This window comes from Corvus hawaiiensis, chromosome 2 (assembly GCF_020740725.1).
Source record: "Corvus hawaiiensis isolate bCorHaw1 chromosome 2, bCorHaw1.pri.cur, whole genome shotgun sequence".
In the NCBI taxonomy this organism is placed as follows: Eukaryota; Metazoa; Chordata; class Aves; order Passeriformes; family Corvidae; genus Corvus; species Corvus hawaiiensis.
In genome coordinates, this window is record NC_063214.1 from 105,415,046 (window position 1) to 105,434,154 (window position 19,109).

Consider the following 19,109-nt stretch of genomic DNA (forward strand, 5'->3'; position numbering starts at 1 on the left):
ACCTGATCTCTCCATTTTTTTACTGAGTTTACTGAGTTCTTATAGTGCTCCACATCTATCAGCAGAAGGCAAGTAAAAGACATTATAATTAGGTAGGGGAATGGAGGGAGGTATTTGTTTTGTTGTAAGATACAGTGCTCTGGCATATACCTACTCATGCACATCTGGACTTCAGTCTGTGATGTGGCAGTGTATTTCCTAACATACATAAGCCATGTTTTCCTAACGTAGTTCAGCATGTTTGCTAGTTTCTGCTGGCACTCAGGAGCTGGAACTGTGATGCTCACGTATGATGGCTTTGCAGGACAACAGCTGTGAGCCTCCTTCTCCACAGTTTTTACCGTCAAGAATGGTCTTCAGGAATCCCATGCCACTGAGACCTGTAAAAAAGTCCAGATCAATAGAAGCTTAGTGGTGAAGAATTAGGCCACAGAGCACTTAGGCAAACTGGACACAGACAAGTCTATGAGACCACATAGGAAACACCCACAAGTGCTTAGCATAGCCGTGGAAGCTGAGTGGTTGCATTCTTAATTATCTTTAAAAGGTCCTGGCAACTGGAGGAGGTTCCTAATCATGTGGAAAAAAACCCATCACTCCTATCTCTAAGAAGGACAAGGAGCAGAATACAGGAGCTACAGGCTGACCAGCCTTACCTCAAAGCCTGGAGCAAATCCTCTTGAAGCCATTTCCAGATGTGAAGGACAGGAAGATGACTGGCGGTAGTCAACCTGGATTTCTGAAGGGGAAATCATTCCTCGGAATGCTCATAGCATTCTATGACGACTTGAAAGGCTTCATGAATGAGGGCAGAGCAGTGTATATCTCAACTTTAGCAGGGCTTTTGGCACTGTCTCTCACAACATGGAATTTTTGGAACAAACCAGATAAATGGGCATGGAAAACTGACTGAATGGCAATGCTCAAAGGGTTTTGATCAGCAGCACAAAGTCCAGCTGGTGGCCAGTCACTGCTGTTGTACTACAGGCACCGGTACTGGGCCAGTACTGTTTAACATCTTCATTAATTACCTGGATGATAGGACATGGTGTGCCCTCAACTAATTTGCAGGAGATACAAGACGGGAGGAATGGTTGATGCCCTAGAGAGCTTCCTGATATTCAGAGGGACCAGGAGAAGCTGCAGAAACGGGCCAACAGGACCTCACCATGTTCAGCAAAGGGAATGCAGTCCTGCACCTTGGAAGGAACAGTCTGGGAGATGCCCAGCTGGAATGCAGCTTTGCAGAAAAGGCTATGGGGGGTCCTGGTGGACACAAAGCTGAACATGAGTCAGCAACATGCCCCTTCAGCAAAGGCAGCCAATGGACTCTTGGGCTGCATTAGGCAGAGCATGGCCAGCAGGTTGAGGGAAGGGATCCTTTTCTCTGCTCAGAAGTGGTGAGACACGCCTGGAATGCTGAGTCCAGCTCTGGGCTCCCCAGTATGAGAGAGACATGGTCTTATTGCCACAGGTCCAGCAAAATGTTATGAAGGTAATTAAGAGACTGGAGGATCTGTCATACAAGAAGAGGCTGAGATTGCTGAGGCCATTGGAGCAAAAAAGGGTCTGGGGGATCTCAACCATGTGCATGAATAGCTGATGGGGTGTAAGTAAAGAAAAGGGAGCCAGATTCTTCTCAGTGGTGCCTAGTTAGAGGACAAAAGGCAGTGGACACAAGCTGAAACACATGAAATTCCACCTAAACATAAGAGAAGCATTTTGCTGTGAGGGTGACCACACACTGGCACAGGTTGCCTAGAGAAGCTGTGGAGTGTCCATCTCTGGATATATTCCAAATCTGATGTGGCACAGTCCTGAGAAACCTTCTCTAGCTGATCCTGCTCTGGGACAAGATGGACTAGGGGGACTGGGTCATCTCCAGAGGTTTCTCCCAGCTTCAACGATACAGTGATTCCGTATGTCTGGATGTACAGAAATACGTTGTTCAAGGTGCCTAGCTAGTAGAAATGCCGCCAATTCAAAGGAACAAAAATGATAATATGGAGGGAGAATAGCAGACTATTTGGCTTGGTTTTGGCTTGGTACTGGAAATGAAAACACACTTGTAAGACAAAAAGGAAGTGGTTTAAAAACAATTCTTGTAAAAAACTGAGTTGCACAACACACGTCATTGGAATTTAACAGCCTCAAAACATGTTAGTGTTATGTTTTGATTCCCAAAACCAACATGATTGTTTCCTTTAAGGTGGGTGGTCTAACACTCAGGAAGTTGACAATGGGTTTCACTGGGCTCATTAGTTTATTTTTCCATTTTTCAAAAAAGAAAGTAACAATGTTTCCATCTTTTGTAAATAAATTTCAGATCTAAATTATAAAACAAATGGGGATACCTATATTCTCTGCACTGACGTTATTTTCACTTATACGGAATATGGTGTCATTAAAAATAATAATGGTAAAAGAAAGAAGAAAGTACTTGTTACTCAATGCTTGTACCAACTTCTGTGTCACTGAAATTCAGGCCTTTAGCATTAACCCTTTTTGATTCTGTTGAGAACCCCTGTTTATTTCATCACACCTAAAAAATCAAGGAGGCTAATAGGCAACCAATTAAATATTAAGTCTCCATTCATTCTGCCACACGTCAGTGACTGCTGAATAACAGCAAAGGTGGTGGGAGGGAAGAGAATACAAATAGCTATTTAATGAAAGCTATCTGTTCAAGCCAGAACAGATATTGCTAAAATATTTGGTTATGGCAAGCCAGACACTTCAGGTGCACGAAGAGCTTCTTGTGGACTGGAGTCAATGTGAAGCATCCTTTGCTGGGAATTTCGGTGGCAAACCTCTGCCTACAGAGTGGAGTAAATGTGGAGAGATAGCCTTTCAACTTTAAGTCCTGGAGGAAGGGAGAGACAAGTGGTTGCAGTGCTAAAGTATATTCTGCGCTGGTACTGTGGATAAGAAAAAAGCCCTCAATTTTCTTGTGAATCTCTAAATGCAAGGATGTAGTTCTGTGTGTTTGTATAACTACATCCAATGAAACTAGGTTAAATAAATTAGTGTTGATAATGTTTCTCTTTTGATCAAAATTGACGTGATCTGTTTGGGAAAACTCACTTTCTGCTTGTTTTCAGCCACATCTGTACCAGATTGTACGGAGGCTGAGGGATCTGTACTTTTGTTTCAATGTATATTGCAACATTTTTATTGCATTCCACAGGTCCTCCAGTAAACGTTACTTGCAATATTTTTATCAACAGTTTTGGATCAGTCACAGAAACCACAATGGTAAGTGCTATGATGCCATTGGCAAGAGAACAACAATACTTAATATATGTCATGAACACAACCTGTCAATTTTTCTATTTATTGTTCAACTTGCAGGTCCTCCTGTAAATGTTACCTGCAACATATTTATCAACAGCTTTGGTTCAATAGCAGAAACTACAATGGTGAGTGGGACTGATCATTGAAGCCATCTTGTGAAGGAGTGGGATGTGATGTAGAATAGAGATGCTCAGGACATGGGGACATTTACTAAGTTATGAAGCTACTAAAAAACTACAAGATGAATAAAAAAAATAAAATAACATAAAATACATATAAAATAATTATATATATATATATAAAGAGATATATAAATTATTAAACTCACCTTTCAAGTCTAAACACACCTACACAGGGACTGCACCACAGTCTGTAGTGACTGTGATGGCAGCAAATATAGGTGTGTGCAAACCTGCTTTTTCAGGTTTTATTAGCTCTGGAGAGACAGAGGAATGGCTGGAGCTCAGCTGTGAGGCTTCCTGCCAAGTGCACCATATTTGAGTGTGTTTTACACCACATGCTGAATTATCTTCTGCTGCAGAAAAATGGTCTTGTTTAACTGAGATAGATCTCTGTGAACAGCAGCCACATCAGTAACAGAAGTAAGTGTAAAATTTGAGTCAAATGACTAGAACATATAAGACTTAGGTATTTTGAGGTTAAATAAGTACTAGGAAATGATGGGATTCCACCTGACTGAAATTTGTATTTTGACTGAATGTAAAGAACACAGTCAAAAAAAAAAAAAAAGAAGTCAGATTTTCATTTTAAAAATTGACAAAATTTAGGATAAACAAAATCAAACAAAAAAAAAGCAAATTGAAGTTTTCATCCAACTTTTTTTTTTATTTTTTTAGTCTAGAAGTCTATCAGTCTATTATCTTTTTTCAGTATTTGCTAAGAAAAAAAAGTTCTGATTCCATCTTAAAAGATGCTGAGTTTTTTAATCTTTTTCAAAAATGAATAAAAAAAGATCAGTTTTTTATTCAAGCCTACATACAGCTGACTATGGGGGTTAATCCACAGAGATATTTTCAACAGATTTATCATAATAATGTGATAAACCCATAATAATTGTTAGGTGCTCATATCTATGGCACTTTTGAAGAAATTGCAATGCAGTTTCACAGCTCTGTTTTTCAGAGATTCCTACACAGCCTCCAGGTCCTTCTAGATTTGCTGAAGCCAGAGGCAATAAAGGTGCTTGGCTTCCTGTAGGATTGAGATCTTGGTAATTAAAAATGAACCTGGTACCCATGTGAAGTAAACAAAAAAACCTAGTTTTTTATAAAATTGAATAGATACTGCCTTGCAAGTCTTATGAAGGAAAAGCAGATATTTAGCCTGGCTTATGTATTTTGCTTAATATTAATTTAGATTCAATTGTAATCCATGCCATCATTTCAGAAAGTGCTGCTTAAGGAATATAGGAACACAAATCTTCTGCTCCTAAATAATTTTATTTTAAAAACCCACCCTGTTATTTAATGTTTTCTAGAGATAAAAGGCAAGTTATTGCTAGGCCAGATTGCTTTCTTTAATAGTGTGGGAAAGATTCTCGTATAAATGACAAGCTGTAACAAACAGAGCAATAAAACAAACAGATAAGTTAATGCTTTAGACTACATATCTGTAATATTTTAAAAACATCTTGAAAGAAAACTAAAATCAATTTAAAAATAACAGGGAGAAAAACATATCAGGATGTAAAATAATTATCAACAGACTTAATTTTCATTATTTTCAGAAAATATTAATTGTTTTTCTGTGTTTAAAGGATTCTGAGAAGATAGCTGTGAATGTAGCCTTTTTACCCAGCTATGTCTGTTGATCCTAGTGTGTAGAGACATCAGCATTAAGTAGCAAAAATCCTGCACGTCACTAGCTTTACAAGATGGCATTCAATGAAAATATTTGCACGACCTAATGCTGATTGCATTAATTAGACTCCTTCATTGCTTTGATTAAATCCCCTCATTGCATTTTACCTTCTATCAAATATGTTAATGTGCACCTTTCCAATGTCCATTAACACATTTTGCTGAAAACAGCCAAACACTCAAGTAGATGAAAACAAAGACTATTGGCTTTCTTATTTCGCTTTGTTCATTATATCTGCTGAAAGTGTGGAAAGATTTCTCTAAGATGATGTTCAATTATTTGATATTGATTTTCTTAATGCTGTCACTTCTTTAATGACTATTGTGACTAATTTAGGAGTCTGCTCTGAGAGGAAGACATCAATTACTGTTCCAACTACTTTGCCTTTTTGAAATAGATATGATCATGTGGTAAAATTGTTGGTACCCCTTGTGATAAATAACAAGTTTGTTTGACTCCTAGGAATCATTTTTCTGTATAAAATGCTCTTGATTGTTTTGACATAAAACTAAACAATTCATTTAAAAGCCTGGGTTGCAAATTCAATAGAGACACTCCTGTCTCAGAGGAGAGGAGTGCTTAGTGAAACCATGTATATGCACTGAAGGGACGTTATCAGAATATAACTTAGACCATCTACAGCAATTCATTGGAAACTTGGGAGATGGAAATTTGCTCAGAGAAGCTTTCAGTAGGAGAAATTAATGTGGCAAACAGGGTTACAGTCCCAGACCTGCTAAATTCAGTAAGCCAGGCTCTCAGTAACATTAGCAGGAATAGTTTCAGTTCTCTGATTAAGACACACAGTACAGGATAAAATTCCTCCCTACACGAAAGGCCAGCACAACACTGATATCCAGCACACTCTTCTAAAAGCTAAAACCTTACATTAAGAAATAAAACAGGATTTTATGCTGCTTCAGATGGATGAATTCCACAGACTCTTCATGAGTTTTATTCCTAAAGATCTAGAGAAACAAAATGCAGATGTATCTGTCTTTCTGCTCTATAATGCACATATGGGACAGTATCCCAATAGATTATTTTTCCTGCAAAAGAAATGTTTTTCTTCCTTATTAAATGATATATATTATACCAAAGTGAAAGTAGTAAAAAAAAAATGTCCAGAGTCAAGATAATATAGTTGAAAATTTTCTTCTTTGGTTTATTTGTCTTTAATTTAAGCCCTGACTTGCAAAGAAAGAGAAAAACATGTTCCTGAATAACTCCACTGAATAAAGCAGTTATGCCAGTAAACTCTGTATCTATTTTTGTAAGTATTTACACATGCAGTATTCAGCAGAAAATTCACTGTACAGCATGACTGCAGTTGAGTATCACAGAGTAATCTACATCAGCCTGGGCAGCATCCCAAAGAATTCAGATGTTCAGTATTCCTAATGACCAGGATTTTTTAGCTATGAGCTGTAGGAGAAGTTAAGAGTGGTTTGCACGTTGACAAGCTAATTGTTAATTACAGAAATGACTAACTGTGAGGACATTATTAGTATGTGCTATAATCAATGATTGACACTATGCAGAAGGTTCTCTGTCAGGGTAAATGATTCAAACTCCAGTTGTGTTTTGAGTGCTCATGTTAGCAGAAAAAAAATACCATTTCTTAATTTTAAAAGCTTTGCTGTGGCTGGCTGTATGATACTATCTCCCAGCTAGAAAAAAAACCCCCATAATTACAAATAAGCTTATTAGATCCTGATTAATTCACATGTGTACTTTAAATAAAAGGCTCCCACTGAAGCCACTGGGGTCACATTGCATGCTTATGCCCAGAGGTAGCCAAGTGCTTTTTCTGTTGCATAGCCTTGGAATAGGTCACAAACCTCTACTTTTCAGTTACCATTCATATTTAGGATTTAGAGACAGAAACAGAGTAGTCTTTTTGGCAAACCCCTCCTATTCATAGGAGGCCAGCTGAGTCTGCTGTTTGTTTCAGACTCCCAACTCAACTCGTGGGCAACCACTGCTGTCAGAGGGGAGGATGGGAGGGAAGCTAAGACCTAAGACAAGTGCTAGTTCAGAGACAGAAAGTAGCACTGAACAGGGCAGGGGGCCCCCCTGCATCCCCCTGCCACAGCAGTGCCTGAGACCAAAGGGATCCAGAGCTTTGCTCTGGGCGGTGCATCTGGATTTGGATTTGCTGAAAGATGGTATCTATCTACATTCCTCTAATACAAACTAAGTGTATCTGTGGATCAAATCCTGAAATCTTCAGATAAAGCTACTAAATCTAATCAGATTAATATTCTTTCAGTATGTTTGTATTACTCTGAGCTTATGGCTTGAGAACAGAGGAAAATTGTTTATCTGAGTTGCCTTGAACTATTGCTGACACTGGTATTGCAACTGAGATTGAATCTTCAGGTCCACACTCCTTGTTCAGAGCAGTGGTGCTGTCAGAAAGAATTTGCAGAGTAGGTATACTCGTGGTTGTGTAGGAGTGCATTACTACAGTCCACCCACTTCTACCCTCAGGACCTTGAAAAATACACACTGTAGTCTGCCTCAACTCCATGTTGTTCTACCATCCTCAAGAGAATTTTCCTTCAAAACATAGTTACAGTGTTAACTCAGGAAAAGTAAATTCAAAATTCTGCACATGATTAGGTCTGACTGTGTAAACACACATCCCTCTCAACTTCTTATTCTGCAAGCACAGGAGAAAAAAATAATGCTGTTCTTGTGATGTACATGTTATATCTATATTTTTATTTCTCATTAAAATATCTATACATATATATGCAAAGCCTGTCAGATGTAAACAAAGGTTTCAGTTCTGTACTGCTTCTAAGAACAAAGCTTGGAGAGGGAAAGCATTTCTAAATATATTCGTGTCATGGCTCTGATATATTTATGAAGGGACACATTGGAAAATATAGTGTAATCTTATTGGCACTATTTATAATTTTGGTATAATATATATTATCATATGCAAGCTCTTCTATGAATAAAGATTTTTCAGACTGTTTTTTATTATATAAATCACCAACCACTGAATTTCATCAAAGGAGTTTTTTAGATATTTCTATACAATTTACTAATCTAACTTATTTATGATTTCTGTGCCGTGGGGGAAAAATCCCTCTGCTTTCCATAGACTTCATTATATATCATATTACAATGAAAAATTAAAGGCAGTCTCACAACTAGTTGTAGCAATTTTATGCTATCAGCAGTTGCTCCTGCCTTCTTTTCTGCAGAATTAGAATCAGTGCATTCCTGGACTTGTAGCTAAAGCTGTCCCATATAAACTCTGAGACACATAAATACTTAAAGACATAGCTTAAAGACACATTATAAATATAAGACACTCTCAGTTTCTAAGAACTAGAAATAAGGGATAGTATGATTATGGATGGTGTATCCTCACAAGATGTGATGACATTTTATAAGCTCAGAACTGCAAGTAACTATTTGATATTTAAATGTCTGAAACAAGATCATCATAAAAAGTACAACGACTTGTGAAAAACAGATAGAGGCTTTTGTAAGTATCTTTAATAAATGCTATTCTTGAGACCTCTCTCAGGTCTGCCTTGCTCTGATTAGTCAACATTCCTGTTTTGAATCACATCTACCCAAGAGCAAAATGAAAATGAAAAACAAACAAAGAAAAGTTATTCAGCTACTGAGATTGTAAAGCATCATCCCACTGGCATCAAAACGTGCATCAGTTTGGATGTCAGAAATATTCTGTCAGGGCAGCAGCACATCTCTCCACCACCCCACTGAGCAAAGGGTGCAAAAGCTGAAGCTCGGAGGGGCTCGTTCACAGAGTCTGCAAGCTGCTTTCTGCAGCTCTGATCAGAGTGAGAATATTTATCTGCATTTCAGGGGTGATAAGTTCTTTCCTTTGCAGTTCAGTTACCTGACTAAAACCCAGTCAGCTCATACATTTTCCAAGTCAAAACCACAGTGCTTCCACTTTAATGTACAGCCGCTACCATAAAGCAAATCCTAAATGTTAATGCTTTGTACTGTCAGCAGAATTATTTGATAAAGCATTCCTTTAGCTAATATAATCAGTACAAATATTATTAAATATTTTTCTTTTAGAGGAAGAGTAGGTGCATTTCTAAGAGGGTGTTCACAAACAAATTAGAAATAGTAATTTCAGAGAGATGAAGATCTTATTTGCTGGCTTTGGAAATCTGGGATAAGGAGAGTAAGAATTTGTTTCTTTCCATTCCCTGCAGAGAGTTTAGAACCTGAAAGATCTTTTTGCACTCCCCCTTAATAACCAGTTCTTGACACAGTGTTAATGTTGGTTCTGAATGAACCTCTAAGTAATTACTGCCTTTCCCAGTTGTGACTAGCAGACCACCAAGCAGAATACAATTAGGCCAATTTTAATGGGATGCAGACAGGGAGGAGTAAATGAACAAACATACTCAGAAAAGCATACAGTAAATAGGAAAAGGAAACAAGTAATAAATAAGAAGTGGTGATTTAATTTCTTCTATACAATTTAGGCTTCACTGGAATTAAAAACTATTCATGAGTACATTAGACAGTAATGACTTACATATCGGAATCAATTTATTTAAATTGGTAATTTTATAGACTCTTTGATGAAATTATATATATTTAGCTGACATGCTTTTTGAATTTCCAAAGATCTCTTAGTTAATGCACAGCATTTGAAAGAGGGTTATATTTAATAGTGGAGATTGCAGTTAATATTTTTCTCATCACTGAAGGAATTTTGATTTGGAAAATGTACCAGTTGTGTTTGTTTGGTTCAATGCAGCATTTTGACAACTTTATTTTCAAATGACAACTCTGATGTTCAAAGGATAACACAAATGTTTGCTGTAATGCTCATACTGCAGTAAGTCTAAGAACATAAAGCAAGCTAAAGTGGGATTTCAGTTTTGGTGGCTTAGTAACCTTTTTACATGACATTTCTGTAGGACTACAGAGTGAACATTTTTTTGAGACAGCAGTGGAATGACTCACGTCTGGCTTACAGCGAATATCCTGATGATTCCCTGGATTTGGATCCCTCTATGTTGGATTCTATTTGGAAGCCAGATTTATTCTTTGCCAATGAGAAAGGAGCAAATTTCCATGATGTCACAACAGACAACAAGTTGCTGAGAATTTCTAAAACTGGAAAGGTGTTGTACAGTATCAGGTAAACCAATTAATTTTTTTTTTCTCTTCATCCCTTTCTTTCCCTCTCTGTTTTTCTGGATGCAATGTGCATGTTTAATTTTTTGTTGTCCCATGTGTACAACTGAAATGAGACCTAGTCATAGCAGGGTAGAAGGAAAATTTGCCTATGTTTCTTTGCTAACATTTTACTTTTTACAAAATAGTCTCTAAGTGGCACAGCAGTACTTCCTGGTCTTGCTGAAAACTTGAGGCTGTCTAGAACTTTAATGGTATGCCTCAGTAATTCCCATTAGCATTAGCTCAAGTCACTCCTCTTACAAAGACGAAATAATCTCTTCAGTTGTCTGTGGGTTGCAATTTAAAAGTAAAGGGGAATATTAATTTAAATGACTGCTCAACACTTTAAGTACAGACATGCTTGCAATGCAATAAATGTGACGTGCAAGTCACTGGCTAATTGTATGTATCTAATCACATTTAAAAAAAACCCCTGGAACTATGGAAAGCATTTGTTTTTAATACTAAGTGCATTGAAGTGTGTGTCATGTGACTAGATTTAGCTGAATTAATAAACACTGACAAAATATGATTTGATATGACCTGATGAAATGGGCCATAAGCAGAAAAACAAAATTGTATTCCACAGGCATAAACAGCAGCAAACAACCTGCAGTATTCATTTGACATTCAGCTTATTGTGAGCCATTAATTGCTTAATAGAGGTAGCCAAAGATGCAAACCATTCTATTATTGCTCTTAGAATTGTTTAAAATGAAGTAATTTACTGGGGTTTTCTTCTTGCTGGGAATGCTTCTTGGCTTTTGCCTTTCTTGCATTGTGGAAAGCAAACATGATAGTATTTGTTTAACAGGTTGTTTAGTGACTTTGCTCGTCTGTAAAGCAGATTAGTTTAGCAGGCAGTTATTTCTAATGGGGCATTCTGGTTTTGACTGCATTTTCATTAAGGAATTACTGTCAAACCAGGCTTGGGATAGCTGTGTTCCTTAGGATATTAAATAAATAAATATTAGCATGAAACTTCATCCACTTACATAATTCTTGTGGAAATTCCTTGCTAAGTAAGATTTCGACAGATGAAGCTGGGTTACTGAGGAGCGTTTCAAATTGCTGTACCTGAACAGTTTGAGAGAAATAATAGGATACAAGGATGGTACCAGCACTAGCAGAGTGTTAATATGCTGTCACTTACAAATATTTCCAGTTTCACCCTGAAAGAAATGAATGCATCTGTTTGTTTGAATGACGTCAGACACCATCTTATTGGAGGAAACAGTGCAGTTGGGTGCTGCTCTGAATGCAGATGGGTAGTTTTCCTGACATTTGCTCATGTGGCAAAAGTGATATTTTGAGCTGCCATATCACATTTGTAAAATTCCCACACCTAAATGCAAATTAATTTGAAGCAGAGTAAGCAGTATTTCAAGACAGCACTAAGCAAAGCTCATTGCTTCTCGTTTGTATTGTGCAGCAGTAACAGAGGCTTACCTGGCACCTCTAACATGGCATACAAATTTTTAACACTTTACAGTGAAGAAAACTTTACAGAGTACAGAAACTTGAAATCAGGAGCAATTAGAAAATATTGTCCTTATTCTCTAGATACTGGGCTAGATACTTCTGTTTGATGTCAGCCACTTGGAGTTGTGCTATGCAGAAACAAACAATATTTTAGTGATTAGATTCAGTACCTTGTGAATGTTCACTACTGCACCAATAGCACTTTGCCTGTTGTTGTGATATTTAACATTTAGCATTTAAAGTGCTTTAATTGTTTAAAGCACTTCAAAAATGGCTCTGGGATATAGCAGGTAGGCTGTTTTGTTGTATTTCCAAATGTAACAGAATCAAAATCAAATTAATCTTGCATAAACACAAACCGTTCTTTTCATAGAGTGATTTTAGAAGTGCCATGGTAATTAATGCACAAGAAGTGAGGTGTGTGTATTATATGGCAGTGGTATCCCTCTTCCTATATACTGCCCTGAAAACATGAACATGAACCATGCAGGGGGCTGAACTGGCTTGTGCTGTTAAATGCTCTCAGAGGCCAAACCTGCCCTTTCTGAACAGAATTTGGAAGGTCACCTGGAACAACAGCTCATGGTCCATATTTTATTAAAATGAGACATTTGGTGTAGCATATGGGTGCTCAAATAAATAAAATAAATAAACAAAAGAGTGAGTGAGGGTCTGGGCCATGTATCACCTCCACTGCAGTGCTTGGCTAAGGGAATTATCTCACCCTGTGGTAAGCATGAGGCTCTTCATCCTTCTCTTGTATAGTTTGTCAAAGAAACAACCCTAACACGGTACAGAAGAGGCATAATGTAGATTTCCATCATAGTTTGCCTTATAATAATCATGATGCTCATGCTTGCAGATTCCTACAACTACGTTTAATTCCCTGGGAGTTGCTACAGAAAATAAGAAGTTGTTGATGGTTGATGTACCCCCCTCTGAATCATAACTTTAGGAATCCAACCCCATTTTTGTATGGTTGCTGCATGCTGCATGATACCTGTTCTGATCTCAGATAGCATGCTATATACAGCCTCAGGCTCTATAGCTGGGTAACTGGTCTAAACCTTTTGGTGCTGCAGGGAAAACTAGAACCTTGTGGAGGGAACCCAGAACTACTTAATACTGCAAATATATGCTATTGCCACTGGAGATGTAGCAACAGCTCTTAGAAGCACATGTATTTTGAGAAGTCTGAAATTACAGCAAAGATATATTCAGCAAGCAACTTCACTTTAGTCAAGTTCAGTCTCAGTTCCACTCATATATAACAATTGAAAAACTGTTAAATAGCTATAACATTTATTTTAAAGTACTCCATAGAGAGCAGCCAACAGGAAATGTTTGTAATAGCAGTGTTCAATAAATTAGTTTGTGTTTATATTGTATACTGAAAAAAGAATAAGAGTTCAAATCATAACCTACACAATGTCACCCCCTAGATACTTGTGACTCATCTGCTCCCAATCTTTGACTGATTTCTGCATGGATTGGATTTTGGAGGGGGTTCTGCACTTGGAAAGTGTGGCAGCACTGCATGATGGTACCAAGAATTCTGTTCCAGGCACTCACATTCTGTATGACACCTGCATTTTGCATTGCACACCCCACTGCACAGGCTTTATGTTCCAGGGACAAGGGTCATGTCTTCTCTGGCCCCCTGAGGACACCTGGGACATCAGGAAAATTCTAAATAAACACACAGAAGGCTTTATTTTCTCTCTGAGTCACTCATTTTTGCTACCTGATTCCCACAAACTCATTTCAAGCTGCCAGCCAGCTCAGAATATTAGCATCTGCCTAAAAGCTTATTTTAGCAAAGTGATAGAAAGTGGTTTTATTTAAGGTTTGTGGATTTTTTTCTGCATTAATTGCCTCCTTCTCTTTTTAATATTTTCAGTGCATCTCACCCATATGAGATTGATTCAGAAGGTGATATAATTCAACGGTAATATTGATCCACAGCATCGAATCTAGAATATATTAGTCAGGAAGGTAAAAGCATTGTAACTATATATTTTTTTTCTTTTTTTTTTTACTTGCAGTCCAGAAAACACTCTCAGTTGAGTTTTGCTCTGAATTTTAGTGGCAGTGTATTTAGCCAGAAATAGTTACAAAGCAGATTACTACATATTTTTTTAAATATGAGAAGATTTTAGAAGGTGTTGCATAATTTGACAAGAGAGACACTTGGAATTCTAGGGAGGAGATCTGTGCAAATTCACAAATTACATTTCTTCCCCTATTTTTGCTATTCCTGTTCCAAGAGCAATTAACTACCTAGGAAGAATTTCCTCAAGTCTTTCAAAATATCTGTTTTTCTGTCTTTCTTTGTCTTCCCAGTGCCAGAATTGTTAGTTACTTAGACAATTAGTTCATTGTGGTTTCAACTATTGACCTAGTTTTAATTGTAAATGTTACTGTGGCTGAGGGCAGTGTCTGCTAGACTACTGCCTACTTCTGTGCTGTAGGGCACTAGGAAACAGAGAAGGCTCAAGCTATTGGATTTCTCTGTTGGTGTAGTTGTTCTGGGAATGGTTACCAGCCCCTCCATTCCACAACAAGTAGCTGACAGGGGCAGCTGGTACATCCCAAAGCCCTCACCTGCTTATGCAAGCCAAGAGAAGTATCTGTGAACACAGTACATCTATTTGCAACGCCACCTCCCATGCCAGCTGCCTTACTCAGGAGCATCCAAAATCATCTCTTCCTAGTGTGGCCATAGTGCTGAGGGACAGAGCACTGAGTCAACTCCCTCCTGCACCCCCATGACCCCACACACCTCTTGGTGTTAGATCAGGAGTTATGACTGCCATGTCCATCACATAAATCATCAGAAGTAATCCACAGCACTTTTTAAATTCAGCTTTTTTGAGAGAAACTTCTGTGTCTTGTAGCCTCCTCTGTACTCGTGTTCTTTGCCCTATGGGAAAGAAAAGCAGATTAAGGAAATACATAGGTAGCACTGCTGGTCCCTCTGCAACAGACTGCTCAAACTTCACTCTCCTGCTGAAATATATTGCTTTTCAATAACATACAGTCTTGGATTTTTTGCATGGCTACTATAGAATATGTTGCCATGTTACAGTGAAGTCAGGTGTAGGTTTTCTAAAACAATTTTGGGGTACAGACTTTATCAGCTGAATGGTATTAAGGATCCATTTATACCCATTGTATGTAAATCATCCATGTCACAGCACAGTCTAGCCTAGCACAGTGGTAGAAAATTTTATGTTTTATAGCTCTGTGTGCATTCTGTGCTTTAATTTGATGGCTTCATTTTCATTTTACAGTCTAGTGTTGGGATTTAAGAGGATTTGGACTTTACTAGCAGCATTGTCTTTCCATGTGACAGATTGGCAGAGGTGGGATCATGGAGATGTTTGTCATGATTGACATGTCTGTTTGCTTATTAAACTCCCACCTCACACAAACATATCTATTACCTCGGGTCCTATCAGAATAACACTGGTATTGACAAGGTGGCAATTTTCGTTTGGAAGTGAATGTCAATAAGCACAGGGACATTTTCATTGAAAATTATTTCATTCTTGCATTGCAAAACTGTACACTACCCCATTCTAACTGCTCTGGCTTTCTAAAAGCATAAAATGTCTTCATATACAAAGTAAATTTTCTACATTTGAACCAAACCAAAACATTGAAGAATAATCAATGGAAGTGCTAACTGAAATAGAGAACACCTAAAATATTTCGGTGTTTGGCAGCTAATACGTACTGTAGGCTGAGGCCTTATAGAGCTACAATCACTAAAATTTATTATGCTGCACAATGTTACTGGGACATGGAGACTTCCCAAATTGTGGCTGTGTGCTATGTGAATCCAGTGAATTTCACAATGTTACTGGGACATGGAGACTTCCCAAATTGTGGCTGTGTGCTATGGGAATCCAGTGAATTTGACAAATTTGTCTTCCCATAAGCATGATTACAATAATAACAATGGTTTCAGAAGCTAAAAAATAGCAGTCTTTTGTGGGACAAGCAGCCGTTCTCATTACGCCTGAACCCAATGTCCTTGGATTATCATTAGCTCTCTGTTGTTCATCCTTCCTTTTTCTTTCCTTTTTGCCCTTACTCCTGCCTCTCCTTCCAGCCCCACTCCCCTTCATTTTGGGGCTTTTAAAATAAATTAACTCAGATTCTTCTCATCCTTTGGGGTTGTTTCCTAATACTCTCTTATCTACATCACCCACTAGCTTCTTTGTTATTCCCTCCCAATCTACAAATTCAGTCTGAGGATTTAGCCCCAGGTTTCCAATACCCTTACTTTGCTGTTGTATCTAAAGTACTTGCTTTGCATAACAGATAATAACATCTACTAAATAAATAATAAAGCCTAATATGGGTACTTTGTTATGCAACTAACAGAGCTATTGTGAAAACCCCATTGATTATACTGCTTAAGAAAAGAATAATTTACATTTTAATGACACAAAATTAGTTGCTTTTTACTTCATAAGGCATTTAAAGCAAGGCAGAGATATGGGCATTATATCTGAGCATGTACTGCCTCACTTCTTTCTCTAATGCCACACACATCCCCAGATGAGACATGAGAGCACTGGAGGTAAATACAAACACAAGAGGGGAGCTGCTGAGACTGAAGGACAGTGCTGCCAGGAGAAAAAATGGCTCTGAACTGGTCATAAGTAAGATCACAGAGGAAGTTAGAAAGTTTACAGCCATGTACACCTTGAATTCCTGGAACAATATTCCAACACAAACAGGGACACACACACTAGACACCATGAAATGAACTTTGATCATTTTTGAAAAGGTTGAGAGGACGTGACTCTAGGTAATAGTAGATGATCAGATTTGATGGCATGGAATGTCACTTCTACAGCCCTATACTCCTGTGTCTCAATTAAAAAGGAAGACTTTTTTCTAAGTAAAAAAGTAAGAAATGCTGCTAGAAACCAATTTGTACACATGAAGTTGGTCTTGGCTAGCAGGATCAAAAAGTACTGGCAGGTGGCTACTGATGGATATCTGTGCCTGAACAGGATGGTTGCACAGCCAATTCATGTCTGTGTACTCGCTCTCCTTATGGCTACTGGCAATGCCTGTCCTCGACTGCTCGTGATCAATCACTTCATTTAACCATTGAACTTGCACTGGAGCAGTTAAAGGTTAGGTGTAAAATGATGTAGGTGAAGGAACCCTTCCTAAATTGTACAAAAAACATGTTTTCCTAGAACATGGTCCCAGGGATAAAGGTCTTTTGCCAATTGGATTGCAGTATATGGCTTAGAACAGAGATCTCATCATGCCAGGAGGAAAGCAACACCATACCAAACACACACTGCAGGAAAACTAAGATAGAAAATGACAGAGAAAAAAGAAAAGGTGAAATACTGTTCCTCATGTAAAGGAAACAGGTGGTTACAGAATTTAACTGTTACATACAATCACACCTGAATTTAATTTCATAGATTTGTTTGAGCAATAATTGGAAAATCATTTGCTGGCAGCTCATGTGCCGGCATTGTGTATCTGCAGACAGTGATTGCATTACAATGAGAAGTGGGATGCCTGTAATGAGAAATCCACCACCCCGCTCTGTGCCAGCTCCTGTGTTGTTAAGCAGCCCATGAAGCAAAGCAAAGCACTGGAGGGAGTGAAAACATGCTCAGAAGCAGCAGTACGTCAAACTCCAGCCTATAACTCACATTTTGCCATAGCAGAAAGGTTCCACATCTCCTCTAAGCTCAACTTCAGCCCATTCCCACTTGAGAGAAATGAAGCTGCAGAACATGACAAATATTAGAGAGGAATTCCAGGACTCCTCAAAAATAAGGAAAAAAGCAGTCAATTTGACTGTTCCATTTAACAGGACAAAGCCTGTAGACTGTGAAAATTACCAGAATTGACATTCAAAATGATGAGTCAGGTCCCTGAAAAAATAATGAGATGGACTACAAAATGAAAAGACATTTAAAAGAAGAATGACACAGAATTGTTTTTCTTTTTTTTGCCTTCTGATAAGTGAACAGTCTGTGTGCCCTTCTTTCAGGCACCCAAGAGAGGGGGCTGGGAGGAATAGAAAGAGATTTTAGATTCTCCTCCCTGTTTCAGTGTCACTAGCCTGAATGCCATTTGCTCCTGTGTCATGCGATGCTGTCATGGTTGCTGTGCAACTTCATCTCCCCTGCCAGTTTAATAGGGAACTTTGTCTGCTTGTGCTGAGGTAATATTTTAATGTTATTTCAGCAGCTACAAGGATCAGGAGTTTAATCTTTCAAAGAAAAAAATTGCCACTTAAATATCTTTAACTTTATTGTCAGCTTGGAGCTTTAAGAAAAATACCAGAAACCTTGCAATTTACAATAGCATCTTTAGATTTAACAATGCTGGAAAAAAGAAATCCCACTTGTCTCACTAAATCCAGCACTGAGGGTTTTGCACAGGTATTAATCTTTTGACAAAAATGGCACATAGCCAATGCTACCAGTGATCATGCATGTGCTATTTATATTCTGGTATTTGCAGCATAAAATCCTAGATTGTGAAATCTCCTGTCCCAGCAGCTGAGGTGCAGATGGGCGTAGCATGAAAGAATGAAATGATAAGAATAGAAACAAAATGCTATTTTTGACACCATGCCTACTCATGGTGAGGCATTTGTTGCTTTTCATGCTAGTGAGGAGATAATCATGGGGGCTTTTGCAGATGGAAGGGATTTGTACCCTTATCTACAGGACTTTTTAAATTCCCAACAGTATTTCTATACATAACAGGACTGATCCTAGTTTTTTATCGTTAGAAAAAACTCTGTGAGGAGGCTGTTGTTCTGTAGCCCACTCATAACCAACCCTTCTTGCAGAATAACTAATGAAAAGAATACTCCCCTGTCATCATATACCACGTATTATGATCCCCAGGGCCTTTCTCTTGTGGAACCAGTGTCCTCCTCTGGGATGAGATGTCACTGAGATCAAGGGAAGTTTTGGGTGTCTTGCAACACATCAGGCTACGGAGTGATAGCTGCTTGTGAAGGAGTGGGTTAGAATACAGTTCAGTGGTTGCTGCAGACAAGACAATATGTCAAATCTCAGTTAAAATTACATATTGTCTTAAATTTATTTTTAAAAAAGTTCCTGGATTATGTAATGTGTAAACCCAGTTCCCTAAGTGTTCAACACAATACTAGCAGTTCATTACTTCAGATTTGGGTTGCAGACCATTCACAAGCAGTCTGTCTATGTAGTACTCTGAAGTGTTTTGTAATTTTG

The 19,109-nt window shown here is 38.2% G+C and overlaps 1 protein-coding gene across 8 annotated transcripts in view; it reads left to right on the forward strand.

Moving 5' to 3' along the window:
• The window catches only part of GLRA2 (glycine receptor alpha 2), a 121,765-nt gene that overhangs the window by 22,160 nt on the left and 80,496 nt on the right, over positions 1–19,109 (forward strand). For 5 of the 8 annotated variants that reach the window (XM_048286637.1, XM_048286660.1, XM_048286644.1 and 2 more), the window contains exons 3-4: positions 3,188–3,255; positions 10,107–10,330. In XM_048286637.1, the coding sequence (XP_048142594.1) occupies positions 3,188–3,255; positions 10,107–10,330 (292 nt within the window). Of the gene's footprint in view, positions 1–3,187; positions 3,256–3,351; positions 3,420–10,106; positions 10,331–19,109 lie in introns of all 8 variants that reach the window. The other 3 variants (XM_048286611.1, XM_048286652.1, XM_048286629.1) reach the window with 1 other exon arrangement.